The following is a 17,956-nucleotide window of genomic DNA, read 5'->3' on the forward strand; positions in this document are numbered from 1 at the left end:
CCCCCCCCCCCACTCTGGCTGGTATTGTTTGACCAGCCTCCCTCACTCAGCACACACAACATGGCTGTGCTCATCTCAATTTCCTACCTTTCCTGATCTCTATCTCTGTCTCCCTGCCCCCCTCTCTCTGTCTTTTCTCTCATTTTTTTTTGGCTTTTTGATGTTCAGCTTTATTAAATGTTCCATGTGTGTGAGTGTTGTCACAGATGCATTAGCACACTAGACGCAAAATAGCGAGGCTGTAAACTTTTTAAAAAGTGAATTTCACTGAAAATATTTGTTCTGGGCAGTTGAATGGTTTGGTCTTAGTTAGATGCCTTTCTCCCTGTTGTTTCCAGTCCAAAGCATGTAGATCAGTGCACTCTGTCTGGTTTAGACTTGTGTTTGTTCAGCCTCCAGTTTGACACTCAAGTTAAGGTTGTTTTGGCTGCTGGGGACAGGCTAGAAAACGCTGCAACAAAAAAGTTCACACCTTTAGGATGTTCTGATTGTACACTGTTGCTTCTAGTATCCCTCTCTCTCTGTAGTTTCTCTCACCCACAGCTTGGGCACACTGCAGTACAATCATGCAGATTACCATCATATGTGGACTTTCTATCAATAAGGAGGTTCCCTCATCCTTTGGCTTTGTCGTGATCAGTGGTCCTCGCAGATTATGTGGTAGTGTGAGGGTTTACAGATTCACACAGCAGACATCCCACAGGATGATCTGAGCTTTCCTGATGATATCAAACCTGGTCTAAGCGTTTACAACCCGTAATCTGGATGGGACCTGTAGGTTGTGTACAGATCAAGTTTTCATTCCAGCAGCAGAGGCCGTGAGTAGCCTGTGAGAGTTAGTTAGCAGTGAGCTTAAATGGGAATATTATGTTTTAATTTCTATTAATGAGAGCAATTAATTACATAAAGGGAAATTCTTGTTCTACACTCATTATAAAGTAACTGCCTAAGTGGTGTTTACCTTTTTTACCTCATGATGAAGCCTACTCAGCCTCTCTATTAAAAAAGTCCAAAGCGCACTTGGACTCTCGAGTCTCTTTGTTTGTTTCAGACTATAATTATGCACATTGACTGACGTTGATTTGTGCAGGTTTTGTGGAAAATAGAAGTTCTGACTTCAGTGAAGCATTTGGGTTGTTTAGGGCTGCAACTAAGAGTTGTTTTCATTATTGATTAATCTGCTGGTTATGTTTTGATCGCTTGGTCTATAAAACATCAGGAAACGGTGAAAAGGGGTATGTCATCAAATGTCTTTTTTGTCCAACCAACCATCCTGTCCCCCAATGTATTCAATTCACTGTTATGCAAGAAAAACATGCAAATTTTCACATGGAAACCTACAAATGTTTGGATTATTTTTTCATTGATTTCAACCACAAATTATTTTCTGTCGCTTGGCTCATTGAGTATTCAACAAATGGTTGCAGCTCTAAATGTGCTATATCGCAGTGTTTTATACCCTATCTGTGCTTGTGTTTGTGTTTTGCAAACCACATTTATCACTGAGGGGTGGAAAATGTCTATGAAATTGATTACGTGCAGAGTGTTTTTAAAATCAGTTGTTCCTTGAAGTGGTGTGTCTTAGGGCGGTAACAGTTTCTTCGGTTGTCAAGCTTGGACCGCTGCACAAAGAAAGTGCATCCGTTCTTCATTGAGGTTTGTTGAAAATTAGCTGTCAGCAGAAAGCACATGCTCTGAGCAGTTACGTGTGAGAGGGATTGTCTGTGTTGTAGCTCTTCTTTGTGGCAGCAGACCAAATTGGATCTGGTAGCCGTGCTTCCTCCCAACGCTGCAGTCTCGCTTTAAGTTGCTGCGCTGCCTGCCAAGTTGTGCTTTGCCGTGCTAACCCGCCCCTGTGGCTCCTGTGGCCCCTGCGCCTAAACCACTTACTGGCACTCCTGCACCCCTGTATACCCTCCAGCTTCGACATCTCCTGATTGTTTCCCACTAGCTCCCCCTTGTGGCTGCTTTGTTTCTTACAGCGTGTGTGTGAATGAGAATTTCAAGTGTGTTGTTGTGTGTGGATATAGGGTTAGATAGCCTAACAGTAGTGTTATTTCCCATGCAAGATGATTGATTTTTGCCATGAAAGAATGATGTTTTATTTACTGAAACACTCCATGTACTGTTCTTTGACTGGCTTACTGTAAATTATTCAGTTGTTTATACTGCAGTTTGCTGTGGGTTACACTGGACAAGTGTTAAGGCAGGACAAAAATGGGAAGCTTATGTTTCTCTTTAGGTAGGGGCCTAGAGTTGTAATGGGACAGAGGCGGCAAGGGTGGAGCAAATTATTTAGAAAACAGGCTTCCTAGCAGCAGGCGGTGAGTTGGGTGGATGGGTGTGGGTGGGGTTCTGTGGTGTTCAATGGGGCAGCCTAGGGCCAGGAAGTGCTGAACTGTTTTTCTTGCAGGGATGACAGCAGTCAGGAGGGGGAGGAAGGGGAGGAGTTTGAGTGTTACCCCCCGGGGATGAAGGTGCAGGTGAGGTATGGGCGAGGCCGCAATCTGAAGACGTACGAGGCCACTGTGAAAGAGGCAGACGTGGAGGGGGGAGAGGTGCTCTACCTGGTGCACTACTGTGGCTGGAACGTCAGGTAAGACAGGACCTGGGGAGAAATCACCTAACGTCTATATTCACCCTAAAAGAAAATTAAAAAAAAATACATCTCCTAACCTTCAATTCAGCTCAAGGGATTGCCTCTACATTGGTATCCCCACAGCAGTAACAGATAACATCCTTTCCTCACAATTCTGCTTCACCTGCTCCAGTCCCATTGTCAGTACTCTGATTATGGAGAACACTGGGCCATCTAGTGGCAGAAACAGAATTGAGTATTGGGTTGCTGTGGATCATTCCTCAGCTTCCCTCACTCAGTTTTGACTGAATCCCCTGTCTGTCTGTCCCCCAGCTGTCTGTCTCTCTACAAAATCTACAGACAGGCTGAATTTGAACCAGTTTTACTCTGGAAATAGCCAACCAGTGGTTTTGGTTAAACTATTTTTAGATCCTACAATGTGAAATTTTAATGTGAGCTACCCTTTGGATCTCTGAAAGGCCAATCTAAGTGCTGCTACACTCACCTCTACCTCTCAACCCTCTCCCCCCCTCCCCAGTGGGTCAGGGTTAATGCAGTGTTAAGTAGAGTGTTAGGGTACCATGACACAGAGGTTAACTAGTGCAATCAGCATTTCATTGTCTCAATGTTGTTGTGTGGTCCTCTAGCACTCTATAAAAGACAGTGGGATGTTCTCTGCATTGTGTCTGTCGTGTGCGATGTCGTGAAACTTTTCATTTTCCTCATACGACCCAAGTAGCACCTTTGGTACTGTTGGAACTTTGTTGAATATGATTTGTGTGGTGGTCGGTGTTAATATTGTTTCTTTCTTCATCGTAAAGGTTTGTCTTTTTCCACATAATACCATGGGATTTCTTCCTTTGCTGTTGAGGCTTATTGTGTCACAGCAACATGTTGGGGTCAGACAGTAGAGGTGTCTGTGTGGTGGGTGGTGTGAGAGGATATTTCTTAGCTGCTTTCAAAGTTCTGAATGATTAAATTGTCTCTTGTCTTTGTACTTGATTTTTAGATATGATGAATGGATCAAAGCAGACAAGATTGTGCGTCCTGCCAATAAGAACGTACCAAAAATAAAGCACCGCAAAAAAATAAAGGTACGAGTTTGGAGAGTGGTAACTTTTCATCTTCCAACGTGGTTTGATATGTCATGAAGTGAATCACTTACTGTGTTGAATTCTGACAGAACAAAGCTGAGAGGGAGCGAGACAGGTTGGAGAGGCTGAATGACAGGGAAGTCCTCGGCCCTTCGTCCAACACTGACCGCGTCCCACGCTCCAAGTGTGGCCTGAGTCAGGATGTCTTTTCCAAGATGGACGAGGGTGAGGACAAAGGGACTCAGCAGTCTCCAGTCAAGTCTATAGAAATTACTTCTATCCTCAATGGCCTGCAAGGTAGCAACACTCAATAGCCTGTAGTCCTCATGCACACTTACAGCAGATCAGGATCAGTTTGACTCTGAAGTGGTTTATGTGTGCCTGTTGATATCCTGCAGAAACTAACTAAAGTTCTGTCTTGTTTGCCTCAAGCCTCTGAGATGTCCACAGACGAAAGTGAGCACGAGGATGAGGAGGGAGAGCATACGGAAGAGGATCGCCCAGGTTGCAGAGGCAGCCCCAGAAAGGCCCTGCCAGATGCCCCGGAAACATCAGAGCGCTGGGAGAGCGGGGCCCCTCCTGAAGAATCCAGACCTTCTCCAGTCTCAGGAAAGAACCAGGATTTAGTCAGTGCAGAGAGCGCAGACGCTGGGAAGCGCAGAGGCCAACTGGAGTTAGAGGGAGAGGCGAGCACAAGGAAAAGGAAATCTGACAGTGCAGCAGAGAGGACCCCAAAAGGCCAATCCAAGGCTAAGACCAGGAACACCAGGAGTGCTGACTGGTTGCCTGGAGGCTCGCCCAGGAAACTGGAGGAGAGAGCGGCTGGTCCCGGGCAGGAGAGGGGGGCCTCGTCCAGCAGCAGTTCAGATGATGAGGGTGCAGCACTGGCCGAGTCCCAGGCGGAAGAAAGTGAGCGAAGCCGGACAAAAACCAAAGGTTCCCCTTCCAAGAAATACAACGGGATGAAGGAGAAGACCAAAACTGGCAGACAAGCTGGCTTCTGGGAGATGCCTGAAAAGAGGGCCAAATTGTCTGGGAATACAGAGGAGAGGCCAGCTGTCCGCTCGAAGGGCCAAAAGGATGTGTGGTCCAGCATCCAGGCCCAGTGGCCTAAGAAGACTCTCAAAGAGTTGTTCTCTGACTCGGACACAGAGGCCAATTCTCCTCCTCCACCTGTACCCTTGTGTCTGGAGGAGCCGAGTGCCGAACAGGATGCTGGACCCGAGGACGAGGCCTCAGAGGAGCAGATGGAGAATGACAAACTACAGGAGTTTCCGAGCAGTGGCAGTAACTCTGTACTCAACACACCGCCTACAACGCCCGAGTCCCCCTCAGGAGGAGGCAGTGCTGTGGAAGAGTCAGGTCAAGTGCAGCCTTCCTCCCCGCCGCCGTCCGCACCACCCGAATTGCCTTCAGAGCCGGTTTCTGACGCTCTTCCCCCAGTACCCATACAGGAGGAAGTGGCAGGTGGGCGCAGTGAGACAGACAGTAGCACGGTGGAGGTGGAGAGTCTGGGCGGGGAGCTGCAAGACCTCCCTCAGGATGACGGGGCAGGTTCCCCTTCAAAGGTATTTGACGTCAGCCTCTCCTGCAACAGCAGCAGCAGCAGCGGCAGCCTAGAGCTGAGCAGCAGCAGCCAACAGGACAGTGAACAGAAGTCCAAAGGTACAAATAATAACCAGTCTACTATACCAGATCTTTTTTTTCATTGGCAGAATTTTCCTCTCAGATGGAAAACAAAAGAAGTACACGTCGACAACACATTTGACAGTCTGCCTGTTCCCTCACCATCTTCTTGCATTTCCTTTGTAGCGTCTGTGAGTCAGAAGCGGCAGAAAGAATCACAGACAGGTGGAGCCTCAAAGAAACACAAGCCAAACCGCAAGAGCCTAGGAGTGCCTCCCAAAAAGAATAGGAAAACAGGTAAGGAGAGCTGTAGATCGAATTGCTGACACCGTGCTAGCGTTCCCATTTCAAGCCAGCAATACTTTCATGAGCCATAGAATGTCTATTTAATATTCCTCGTATTTTGACATTAAATTACAGATTTCAGGTGGGGAAAGGAAAGTGAGATTTTGTGTGATCATCGTGAGATTTTGTGTGATCATCGTTCACCCCCCCCCCCCCATATCTCTGCTGTCTTCTGTCCTCCAGCCAACAGCAGTGACAGTGAAGACCAGTCTGTTGTTGAGGGCACTGCCAAATCAACTGCCTCTAAGAACATTGCGTCAGACGTGAAGGCTGCCATTTCGCCCAAGTGTCACGGACGATCTCCCCCTTCGAGCCATAAGTACCACAAGCAGGGTGACGCTGACCACAGCCAGCACCGAGACCACCATGGAAGATCGCCACGCGTGTACAAGTGGAGTTTCCAGATGTGTAAGTGTCAGGCATTGAACTAATTTGTAACTATAACTAATTTGATTTAAAGATTTAAAGTTTATTAACTTTGTTGTGATTTTGGTGAACTGATTCTTTAACAACATTTTTTTTTTTTTTTTTTTTATTTGTATATTTGAAGCTTCCTATATGTTTATGTCAACAACTCTGACACACCTGTGTCTAACACCTAAAATGCGTTATTTACGTTCCCACTTAGCTGACCTGGAAAAGATGAGCAGCCTGGAGAGGATTTCGTTTCTTCAGGAGAAGCTGCAGGACATCAGGAACCACTACCTCTCCCTCAAGTCTGAGGTGGCCTCTATTGACAGACGACGAAAACGCATGAAGAAGAAGGAGCGGGAAAGTGAGTCAATGATTCCATCCATTCTTATGTTTGTGTGTAAAGTTCCTCTTAAATTCTTAGTAACTACCAACTCATTTCAAACTCATAGTTTATTAAACTTAGTTGCGACCATTAAAAGCTAAAAAATACCTTAACAATTTGTAGGAAATATCTTTAGCACTGTTCAATCAAAAGCAATTAACTATATAATCAGAAAGTCACTGTAACATCACAAGCTGTAATATAATTTACAGAAATTACAGTTGTAGCATAAATTAAGCTGAACCGCTTGTTATAATATGTATTACTCTACTGTATTTATATATGATACATCGAGAAATAACTGTAACGTTTTACATGTATCTTGTGTTATTTTTTGATAAATTAACCTTAATTATACAGCATATAATCTAGCGTCAGGTCAGATGTGTATATTCCTTTTCTCTTAACTCTAAAAGCTCCGGTTATCTTTGTTGGACAGTTCTTCTATGCAACAGTTGCTCCTGATAGTTACTGGGTGTAAATATTTAGTAACTGCTAATCTCTTTGTAAGAGCTAGTTTGTGCGGAGCAGCCCATGTTAATTTAGTGATGCGTAAATCTCTGCCTTCATGGTAATTAGGCTACTGTACATTGTCCCCAAACTGACCATAACCACGTCCTGTCTCTGTTCTGTAGGCACAGTGGCTGCTTCCTCTTCATCCTCCTCCTCCTCCTCCTCCCCGTCCTCCAGCTCACTGACTGCGGCAGTCATGCTGACACTGGCCGACCCTCCGGTGTCATCCTCATCCTCCTCTTCTCAGAACTCTGGGGTATCAGTGGAGTGCAGGTGACAGGACGAACCAGCAAAAAGCCACCGCACTAAGCACTTAACCAGCACCCCGGGGTCACCGCCCCATTCCCCTCCAACAGGACAGAGAAGTCAACCTACATACTGTAACTGGGGCACAAAAAACCAGACCAGAGACAAAAAAACAAAACAAGAAACAAGCACTATTTTCTATTGACAACTGTTTCCTTGGCAAGCTAATGGCACTTAAGTGCACTTTTATGAAGATGTGTAGGGGGAAGAAATTTGTCAACAAAAAAAAGAATTGTCTTTTGCGCTCTCCTTAATTGAACATTTATAAGAATTGTTTTTGCAAGCAATAATTGTCTCCATTTGATAAAGCTGTATTGGTAAGGGATGGTTTCTAGTGAAGACCCCTCCGTGCTCTGTCCTCGTAGCTCAACACGGTGGAGCCTGTGCTCGCCATGTTATTATTATTATGGGGAATTCAGAGGAGCACTGCCACATTGGCATTAAGGGTGTAGAAAAAGTAACTTTGCCACGTTTCTCTGTCTAAAAAAAGGCCTTCATGTGGTTACACCTCAAGCGTTTGACGATGCTCTTGATGGATAGGGTTTCAGACCATCATAGGTCCACTGACAGCCTCAGTGGATGCATATGGAATGATACTGTAGTGCCTTTTTGTTCTTTTCTATGGGGCACTTTGAGAAAGGACAGCACTTTTTTTTTTCCTGATCCTCTTCTGAAATCAGAGGGTCCGCTGGAATAATGTGTCCCTTACAAAAGACTGAAGAATGCTGAGTGAGTGAGCAGGCAGTGAAGGGCTGAGTCTGACAGATAATGATGGTTTTTAGCAGCGTATGGTAACATTTAAAAGTATAATTGTAAAAGCAGAGAACTCCTATAATGGACCACCTGTAATCTACTACTGAATACTCATCCAGTTTGGGTATTACTGTTACATTTGGCAGTATAAAATGTGCAATGATGGAGGTGGTCAATCCAATGGTTACATTACTTCAGTTCATCAGCCAAAAAACATCTGCTTTATTTTATTATGTTTTCATAATCCTCGCAGTCCCATTGGTCTCCACTGATGATTTGATGGTGCACATCTACAACTGGATCAAGTTCACTTGAAGGCAGCCATAGGAGGTATTTACAGCATGTACTCAGTACTGCAGAACACGTGAATGAAGCTGAATCCCACATTTGCAGTGTTTCAAAATAACATGAAGTTATTTAACTAAGTATATTTTTGCTTCATTAAATAAAGCAACGCATACTTTTGTCATCTCTTTCTAATTTTACTCATGATCAATAATGACATGCCAGCTTCCTCTCATACTCATCCCTACCAAAAATGTTTGGTTCTGTTTCCCGTACTATGATCAGATTAAAGGTAAAGATATTGTAAATGTGCATTTATATCATAAAGTGACGTATGTGTGTACATTTCTGAAGACATCTCCAGTGTTTCCTTTGTATAGGCCCCCTACTGTATGATAACCTGAAGTTACATTTTGTTTGGCACTTGTATGTAATTGTATGCTTTTGTTATACATTTGTATATTGAGAAGTGTTTTGAGTCAAGCTATTTAATATCTTGCACTGTTAATAACATGTACTTTTCTGTACAGACAGCTTTACGGTTTTAACTGTAGTTTGAGTGTAAATACTGAGGGTTACAGCATGTTTGTTCTCCCATTTTGTCCTCATTCTTGTTCTCCTGGATGGACAGTTTTATTTGAGTTCATTTATGTTGTTTTTGTTCTGCCTCTCATCAGTTTCAAGTATTTTTTTTCTTCTTTTTTTTTTAAATTCCATGTTTTGCTTTAGTTTGTATTCTGTTTTGTTTTTCTATAGCTTGTGCTTGCAAGAGAAGAATGGTAGTTTTGGATGTGGCTGAACTATTTTCCAACCTGTACATGGCCTGAAGCTAAAGCTGTATGAACCTGTATATGGAAAATGGTCTGGATCATAGATTAAGAGAAAGTAATGGAGCTTATTGAAAAATGCTCAATAGTATTTATTAGGCTCATCTGATGATGGTCATTGTGTAATTTATTGTAAAAATGTAAGCAAAGCAGAAGCCTCTGTTTGAAATAAATGCCATAGTTTGTGAAGTATTCAGCGTGTCTTTTGCCATCTGTGGTGTAAAGTAACTTTTACTTTACAGTTTTTAGGCATATCTACTTTAGTTTATTATACTTGAAGTAGATTTTGCAGGTATTTTGCAGGTGATACCTTTCTGTTTTTCTTTTTTTTGCACTTGGGTATGTAATTTTCTTTTACTATAAATTATGGCCTGCTTAAATAACTGAGGCCCTGAAGCTAAATTTTACCTCTCCTGTGACTATAAATCCCTGCGTCTCCCCTCTCTGGGCATACATGGCTGTTGCAGGTTATTTTAGGCATATTTCAGTATTGCCTCAAACCAGTTGTCACACAATGAACCTGGTGCATTGACCAGCTCCCAGTATGTTTTCTCTGGTGAAACAGATAGGGGTGAGTGGGGGGATATTTGGTCATATTTACCCGTCAAAAATACTCATTATATAGCCCTAAATAATATACAAAGGATACCGTATGGATAGGAGGCTTGTAACGTTGTCATTACGCCCTGCGTCATGAGTTACGTACTTCCTCTCTGCGTTTCCTTAGCAGCGTGCTAGCTGCTAGCCAGTTAGCGTGCATGGATGCGGTGCCCATGAGTAGTTTCAGATATGATGAGCGGTAGGACGAGCGCGGTAATTGCCGGCGTGTGCGGAGCCCTTTTCATCGCATACTGTATTTATTTTGATAGAAAGCGGCGGAGTGACCCTCGCTTCAAGGAAAAGCTACGTGAACGTAAGTGTTTGAGCTGCAGTGAGAAGGGGAAGTTAACTTGTAGCACGGGGAGCACGTTAGCTTCCATGAGGACACTAGCTAACTTAGCTGCAATATCAGAAATATCTTAATAGAGGTGGTGCTATGCTGTATTTCTTCAGTTACTCGCAGTGTAGAGAGTATTAACATTTGCTATAACTTAAGTTTCCCCAGCTAAGTAACGTCGCAGGATAGATAACTGGTGGAAGAACCAGCATGCGGTAGCTTAACTTGTAACCAAGCGTCTCGAGTTGTACAACATCAAACTAAACAGCACTGTCTAAAACCACCTTTGTCTTGCAGGTAGAAGAAAGCAAAATGCTTCTAGTCAGAAGTCTGGACTGGCAAAGGTAGGCCAAATGTTAAACCACCAATTTAAGATGATGTTTGAGTACGGTGGCCTAAATGTGCATTTCTGACACTGTCTTTTTGACTTTGAAGCTACCTGACATGAAGGACGCGGAAGCTGTTCAGAAATTCTTTCTGGAGGAAATCCAGCTGGGAGAGGAGCTCCTGTCACAAGGTTAGCCACATGCCTGTTCACAGTTGATTCAGAAATAAAATTTGTAAACTTGTTTGCATTATACACCACATAAAGCAATGTTCCTTAAATGTAGCAAATAATAAATACAAACATAAATCATTCTGGAAAAACAACCCTGTACTTCAATTCATGTCTCCATGTACTCTTCTCCTGTAACACTACTTAAAACGTATTCACACAAAGTTTTCAATAGGCAGGTCAGTTGTTTCCTAAAACTAACCTGCACCTCTTTCCATAACTTGCAGACATTTCTTATTTCTAGTTTTCCAAACCTTTTCTAACTGTAAAATAGGTCAATTCGAGAGCGGTGTAGACCACCTGACCAATGCGATTGCAGTATGCGGTCAACCTCAGCAGCTGCTTCAGGTACTCCAGCAGACGCTGCCACCTCCAGTTTTCCAAATGCTGCTCACCAAACTGCCCAGCATCAGCCAGGTGAGGCTTTCCTGCATAACATTTCTGTGTGATGGTTTGCAGAGCATCCTTAATAAACCCCCCAGTTGCTATTTGTGGTCTCTGGGACAAGAAAGGGTGCAAGATCAATCTTAGAATCATCCAAAGCTGAGAGCCACGTGTCAGTAGCTCTTGGCTATTTCACCTCTAAGACAGACTTACAAGTAACAACTGGTTGTGCTCTATATTTGGTGCTGTACACTTTGTGGTGTGACCTCTAAAAGATGTTCTTTTCTGTTTTTCAGCGAATCATCAGTTCTCAGTCTTTAACAGAAGATGATGTTGAATGAAACTGATTGTGTGTGAAATGGAAACATGCAGTCACTATTCCGCAAAGGGATTTGAGGCACTGTTATATGTGCACATTTTTGGTATGTGTGACTGCAGTTGCGAGCCTGATTGTGACAGAGCTTGATCTTTGGACGTCAGATGACAATAATCGCCCTCTATCATGGCGGTCTGAGGTTAAGAACTTGCTCGAGCTGGCGTTTCTGGGAAACGTTTAAACACATTCCATCTTTCTAATCTTCTTCCCACCAGATCTCATGTATTCTGGCCATCAGTTTATTCTATGTATTTCCCTCAAGTAATGATGCGTTATGTTTTGGGGGGGGGGGGTTATGTCCTAAAAAAATCCCAACAAAGGTATTCAAATGTTTATTTACATATTGCTGCACAGTGATAGACATGTGAAATGTGTGTCTACACTTAACAGAACACTTGTTTGTGGAGTATTGTCGAGTTTTCTGAAATTTCTTTTCAGTGTTTATTTAAATGTTGTTTTTATATTCTGGTCTTTCATATCTGAATGTATGTTTGTGTGTAACAAAAAATAAATAATGAAAACACCTTTTGGGTTTTGAGTTTCCATTCTCCAGTAGATGGCAGTAGCAATGCACTGGAAAATTTGAAATATGGAGTGCGGATAGTTTGTCTGTTTTGGAAAGTTGGAGCGTAATTTTGCTGAATAGGAAGTGTTGCGTGTATGAATCAAGGATAAAAATTCTTCAGGACTTTCTTTTGATAACACCACAGGGAAAAAAGACGTATCAGAAAGATGTTAAAGAACATGGAAGAAAGAGATGAAATAACATCTTGTAGGACTAAATATAAATGCAAAAAAACCTTAAAGGTGTTATTGAATCCTTGTCACACATTAATTACATACAGTCAGTACCACAACAATTGTGTTTCCAACCAGCATGGTGAAACATGAGCTTGTGTCTGTACATGGAGCCACAATGTCTTTATTGTGAATGGCTTTATTGTGCGTGCAGGAGAGCGAAAGTGGAGCAGCTTGTAGGGGAAAGGGAGTAGGTCTGGTTCAAAGTGTGTCTCCTGGAAGACAAATAGAGCTGTAATTATTTTTATCCCTGTCTGCAGCTGTTTTTCTAAGTGCTCTGGCCAGAGCAGCCCAGGCCTTGAGGTTGCCAGGAAACGAGAGCAGGGGGAAAATAGTTTTTCTACATTAGGAATGAAAAATGAAAATTGAACGGCGGCCCAGAAATGTCGAGTGAAGACTAAATGGTAGACAGTGTTCCATTTTCCATGAACTTGTGCTCACTCTGCAGTCTTTTCTTCAGCACCCCTGCTATTTTGCCATTTGGTGGAAAAGGAGAAGCCTGTCAAGAGGCCTGCAGAGTCATCTGGCCCCGAGTGTGTGTGCAGAAGAAGTGACTCGTTGTTAAACTGTCCTCTGGGGAGGCAGAGGAGAAAAATAACAGACTGTGTTGGAGGTCAAGTTGGAGCTGTGGTCTGGCGCTGGGGGTAGGAACAGGTTCAGACCCCTCCACACAGTTCAATACTGGCCTTCTTCTACTGTAAATAAACACCCAGCTGCTGGCCATGTACTCTGCCCCCCTGCAGACTGGAGAGAGCTAAAGGGTCACTGAAGGAGACCAGACCAGTACTGCCTGCATGCATGCCATCTTAAAGTAAATCAAGTGAAACAGGCCTTGACATAAAGCCATGACATTGTTTGATTTCAGGATGACACAGCAATTCTTTTGTTTTTATCTAAAACAAAGCCTGCTCTGCGTTCTCAGCCCTGAGTAGAATATTATTGTAATCAATGACATGTTTGCTGTACTTCTTTTAATTATTCTTCCAATCACCTCCCCTGCTCTATTTGCGTCTGTATGAATGGATTATGAGTCAGCTCTTCATATCTGATGAAGCATACAGGGGAAGAATAAGGGGACATGAAGAAACTCCTGCTTCTTGTGCTGTAGGGGGAACTGTTGCTCCAGGCAGCCTCTGCAGACGTTTATGGCGCTCCACTGAAGGACAAGTGAATGGAGAGAGCTGAGAGCATAACAGTTCCAGTTGACAGCAGTAACAATGGCTGTGCCTGCAGCACAGAGACCATGTGCTCGGGAGGGGTGATTTTTAACAGTTTCTTGTAATGTGCTCACTATGGCAGATGCAACCTGTTTCTTCATTACAGGTGCAGGAAATAAACTGTTACTGAAGGCAACATTAAAATCCTAGGATTAGGCATAAGGAGGCTCTAACCAATCCAACTGCCATTGTAATTTGTTTTGCATGGATTCTGATCGTATGTCAAACGTTGTATTGGGAATATTATAATCACTTGAGCTCCAAAACTCATTACTGGAAATCCTGTCAGCAAATTAACCACACAAGTAATTACCTTTGCTGTGTTATTTATGAGTTTGAATGTCAAAGCTTGATTACTGCTCTGTATACCGAGTGCCATACATACACAGATTGGATGTCTGACCGGTGGAGATGTCTGGTTATGTAGCTGTGTTTGGGAGTTTAAGGCAGCCAGAAATAACTCTGTTGTAAGTGGTTGCTATGGCAGCTACACGTAGCTCTGCAAAGCAGCAGACTCTCTGCTGCACCGGCCTACATTTGAGAGCCTCCGAATGTTACCTCTGAGCAATAACCTCCCAGAGAGGTATTTGCTGCCCGCAGCTTGCTGATCATTGGATGTTAGGTGGAGGCGTCCATGGAGGCCTGGAGTCCTCTTGCGTCCCTGTTTTGGAACATGTTTTCCCACTGTCTGTTGCTGATGTCATGGCTATGGTGCCAGAGTCTGCAGCCTACTGTACGCTGTCATGGAGAGGACAGGCTGGGGAGAAATATGAGACGTGTCCGCGCTATAATAGAGACTCTCTCCTGCACTGCCACTTGTGTGCACAGCAGCAACACAGTATATTAATTACCCAGCGCCTTCTCTGTGTCATTCACCAATGAGGGAGGGAAGAAGAAAAATTTCCAAGGCACGTCCTTAAAATAAAGCAGCACTGTACGTGCTCAGAGTATTAACTTCCACACAGATGACCCATTTTTCCATCTCAAAGGGTCTGAGGATGGGTGGAAAAAGGGGGGGGGGGGGGAGCGGTAGGGGAGCAGCAGTGGAGCCAATCACGTGAATCTAAAGCAGGCTACAAATCCTGGCGGATTTCTGTTGCGCTGTGGGGCAATGCCTTACTGTCCTCTGTTTTCCCATTTCTGTGCTGAGCCCCCTGTGGTAATTTAACTTCTTCTTCTGCTCTTCCTCTATGCAGGTTTCTTACGTCCTCGTCCCACCTTTCTATTCAGCTCTGTTGTTTACATTCATTCTTCACACGCCCCACCACCACCTAACCACACTGACTGCCTCTCTCTAATGTCATCCTGCTTCAAGCCTACACCTATCTCCTCATCACTCGATCCCCGATAAGGCGGAAATTCAATAGCATTACTCTGCCTGAGAGAAGTAAGTGCACCACATGAGCTGTGAATACCTGTTCACGTTGGGTGTTTTCATATTTTGCTCTAGTAACAAGCTTGGAGCCGAATTGGTCATGAATGGAGACAAAGAGGACAATAGGGGCAGAGCCCAGTGGGAGAAGAAATATATCACTCAGCAACCGTTCTCATCCTGTCATCTGTCATCAGCATTATCTGTGCAATCTAGGCTAGGAGTGAAACTAGAAGAGGGAAGTGACACGTACACTGAGCTGGAGAGTGAAGAGAGGGTTAACTAAGCATGTATGCACAGTTATTCCCCCCACCCCCTCGATCTGCCTTCCTGTCTCACAAGCAGTGCAGTGGCTTTGAAAATTGAGAGTAAGACAGGCTTGTTTTGCATACTGTGGGTCTCCTGCATTGACTTGTAGCAAATCCCTGCCCTCGGGAGGCATGTCAGAGGGGATTAATGGGAGGGCTGGGGCCTCACAGAGTTCCCCATTGTCGCAGCCCAGCCCTTCACTGTATTTTCATCCTGCAGAGTGAGAAAAGAGCGAGCAGGTGGGGTGGCGCTGGTGGAGGGAGGGTTGAGCTTGTGTGTCAGTGCACGGGGGAGAAGGGGGGAGGTTATACAGTGGTGTTATTTCCCTCTGCCCTGGTTCTTTTGAGCTGAGCTGAAGGGAGTGGAGGAGAGTGTAAATAATGTATTTGGAGCGGCTGGGGTAGAAGGAGCTGGAGCTTGACCGAGCTCAGAACAGGGAAGGGAGAAGAAGGGTTGAGCGGCCATGCTGCTGCACAGGAAATTGGGGGGGGGGGGGGGCGGGGGGGGGGGGGGGGGGGGGCAGAGGAGGAACTGTACGAGCTACAACAACACCCTGCTGTGGTGCTCTGGGGAATGTGGGGCCTCCGCAAGAATGTAGCAATCCTCTACTTCCGCTCTGCGTTCTCTCTGTTTTACCAAGAGAAATGGTTTGCTGCAGCAGACTGACATTAATAATGCAATATAAATAATAACGTGGTAATGTGAAATGCTATTTCACATGAGGCCTGGCTCTGGTAGGGATTCAAATGGGGTCTCAGGAGCAGCCACGCTTGTGAACTGGAAACCTGTCCTCCAGTTGCAGGGCAGGACAATAGTCAGATAGTAGCCCAGGCTGAAATGTTCTTTTTAAATGAATAGTGTGACATGGTGGCAGAAAAGGGCTTATTCGCTTTCTCATGTCTTAGATGAGAAAATTGATACCACTGTCAAAGTCCAGACAGCCAATGTAAAGACGTTAGCTTTAACCTAGCTAGCAGCAGACCAATTAAGGGTTTGTCTGTGCATCTGTGTTTAGCTGAACTCAGAGCTCACAAGAAACTCCACTTCTTTCTGTTATTTCCCCGCCAGTCTCTATCCTTTTTTCCTCTCGTTTCTGTACATCTATAAAGAACGAAATTCATACACAGAATTTCTGCGCCGCCTGTGCAAATTTGCATCTAATTCCTTTGACTCACTAATTAACATGTTACTGTATATCTTGACTATATAACTACATGCTCCAGTATATTTAACTATATGAAATGACAGTTCGCCGTTTTTTTATTGTTTGCTTTACTATTTCTGTGTCGATTTGTTTTTCCTCCTCCCTTAACTTGAACGCAAACCCAAATCTCTAACTCCTGGCGCTGGGAGACAGATTTTGCAGGTCTTTGGATAGAGCTTGGCTAGCTGTCCAGTTTTTAGGCTAAGCTAAACTCACTGCTGCTAGCCTTAGCATCATATTTGGCGTACAGACAGATATTTTCTCATCTGACTGTCGGCCAGAAAGCAAATAAGTGTATTTCCAAAAGAAACTATTCCCCTAACATACCCTCCAGCATGCCTCGGTTTGAGTATGATGAAACCATTCACTTGCACGATTATACCATCAGGTCTTTATTTCTCTCTTTATCCTTCCATTTCATTCTCTCCCTCTCTCTCTCTCTCTCTCTCCCATGGCGATCCAGCCCTTTTATTTCTCCCACACCTGCTATGTTTTATGGCAACTATAAAAGGGACCTTAACCTTGAAACATGATAGAGCATTCCCAACTCCCACAACAAAAAAGGAAAAAAAAGAGACATCACTCCTGCTCTCCTTTACGCACCAATGTAACCTTGGTGTAACTTTTGTATTTTATCATATTTTCTTGGGCTCGCAGAACTCTGTTGCCATATCACCCCGCGCAGCTTGGCAGCTACAACCCACTCTTTCACCCGAGAACTACAAAGTGGGTTTGACGCCTTGCATCTTGTGTAACCACAGTCTTTGAAGACTTTGGCTTTGAGCTCTGTGTCTCATCAATTCCCTACGCAAAGCTAAATTTGAATCTGAGGCGAGCACATAAGGGGGTAGCTTATCAGCCCCACTCGTTTAATGTTATTCATTCATGCACACTACTTTTATGACGTGCAGAAGTAGTTTTTTTGTTATTTATGTAACCATCTTCAATCTGCATATGGATGTGTGTGTGTGTACATGCTTAGAGATAGTACAGTAACTTAACTTTACACGAGGGACAGAAAGCACTGGTTGCTGGATGCGGGAAAACCCTCTTCATGCATTAAAGGCCTAGTTTGTATTGTTCTGCATGAAAGGGGAGAAACAAATCTATCTGATCATGAGTCTGGCCAGTCGTGGGTCTTTCTGGGTCATGCTTTGATGTTAATTCATGTCTGAACAGGAGAGAGAGCAGAATGCAGAAAAAAGAGTGACATAGATATCCCCCCATTTCCGGTCTATGAGGGCGCCACACCATGAAGTGAGTGGTACCACAGCAAATTCCTGACTTATTTGTCATCTGGGGCCCTGGTCACATTAAATCTGCTTTTCTCAATGAACTAGGGAGGGAGATTACTGGCTCATAGTCAGTGAGATGATAATGTCAGGCTTTGACTCTCAAATGGAGGTCCACAAGAGGCTGACGCGGAGAATAGAACCATGTCGTATGCAACATCTGATTCTGACGCTACGACTGAAACTCTTTTTGTTGCCTTCCTTCTGGAAATGTGATCCCCCCACCCCCTCCGAATCCATTTGAAATACGGGTCAGCCTTGCAATTGTTCGGTGAACCTAAGCTGCAGAGCCACGCTACTCTTTCCTATCCTTCAGCTTTTCAATCGCCTCCAAATCCTCTTCAAGGCTGACATGATCCACCATGCAGCAGAATTTACTATCAATATA

General features: G+C 44.1%; 2 protein-coding genes and 1 non-coding gene across 6 annotated transcripts in view; all 3 read left to right on the forward strand.

The window, feature by feature from the left end:
- Positions 1-9,315, forward strand: part of arid4b (AT-rich interaction domain 4B) — a 46,852-nt gene extending 37,537 nt beyond the window's left edge. For 2 of the 4 annotated variants that reach the window (XM_046070168.1, XM_046070169.1), the window contains exons 17-24: positions 2,414-2,596; positions 3,588-3,672; positions 3,762-3,969; positions 4,105-5,337; positions 5,485-5,595; positions 5,827-6,051; positions 6,272-6,418; positions 7,075-9,315. In XM_046070168.1, coding sequence (XP_045926124.1) covers positions 2,414-2,596; positions 3,588-3,672; positions 3,762-3,969; positions 4,105-5,337; positions 5,485-5,595; positions 5,827-6,051; positions 6,272-6,418; positions 7,075-7,229 — 2,347 coding nt within the window. In that variant the 3' untranslated portion in view covers positions 7,230-9,315. The remainder of the gene's footprint in view (positions 1-2,413; positions 2,597-3,587; positions 3,673-3,761; positions 3,970-4,104; positions 5,338-5,484; positions 5,596-5,826; positions 6,052-6,271; positions 6,419-7,074) is intronic. The other 2 variants (XM_046070170.1, XM_046070171.1) reach the window with 2 other exon arrangements.
- A 516-nt stretch (positions 9,316-9,831) lies between these two features.
- On the forward strand, positions 9,832-11,900 carry tomm20a (translocase of outer mitochondrial membrane 20). The gene is made up of 5 exons (XM_046070763.1): positions 9,832-10,036; positions 10,358-10,404; positions 10,496-10,577; positions 10,891-11,033; positions 11,297-11,900. The coding sequence occupies exons 1-5, from the start codon at positions 9,913-9,915 to the stop codon at positions 11,339-11,341; spliced, it is 441 nt and encodes a 146-aa protein (XP_045926719.1). The 5' UTR covers positions 9,832-9,912; the 3' UTR covers positions 11,342-11,900.
- Positions 11,075-11,209, forward strand: LOC123984575. The gene has a single exon (XR_006828457.1). It is a non-coding gene; the product is annotated as a small nucleolar RNA SNORA14 (small nucleolar RNA).
- Positions 11,901-17,956: the final 6,056 nt, after the last annotated feature.

Source organism: Micropterus dolomieu, linkage group LG15 (assembly GCF_021292245.1).
Source record: "Micropterus dolomieu isolate WLL.071019.BEF.003 ecotype Adirondacks linkage group LG15, ASM2129224v1, whole genome shotgun sequence".
NCBI lineage: Eukaryota > Metazoa > Chordata > Actinopteri > Centrarchiformes > Centrarchidae > Micropterus > Micropterus dolomieu.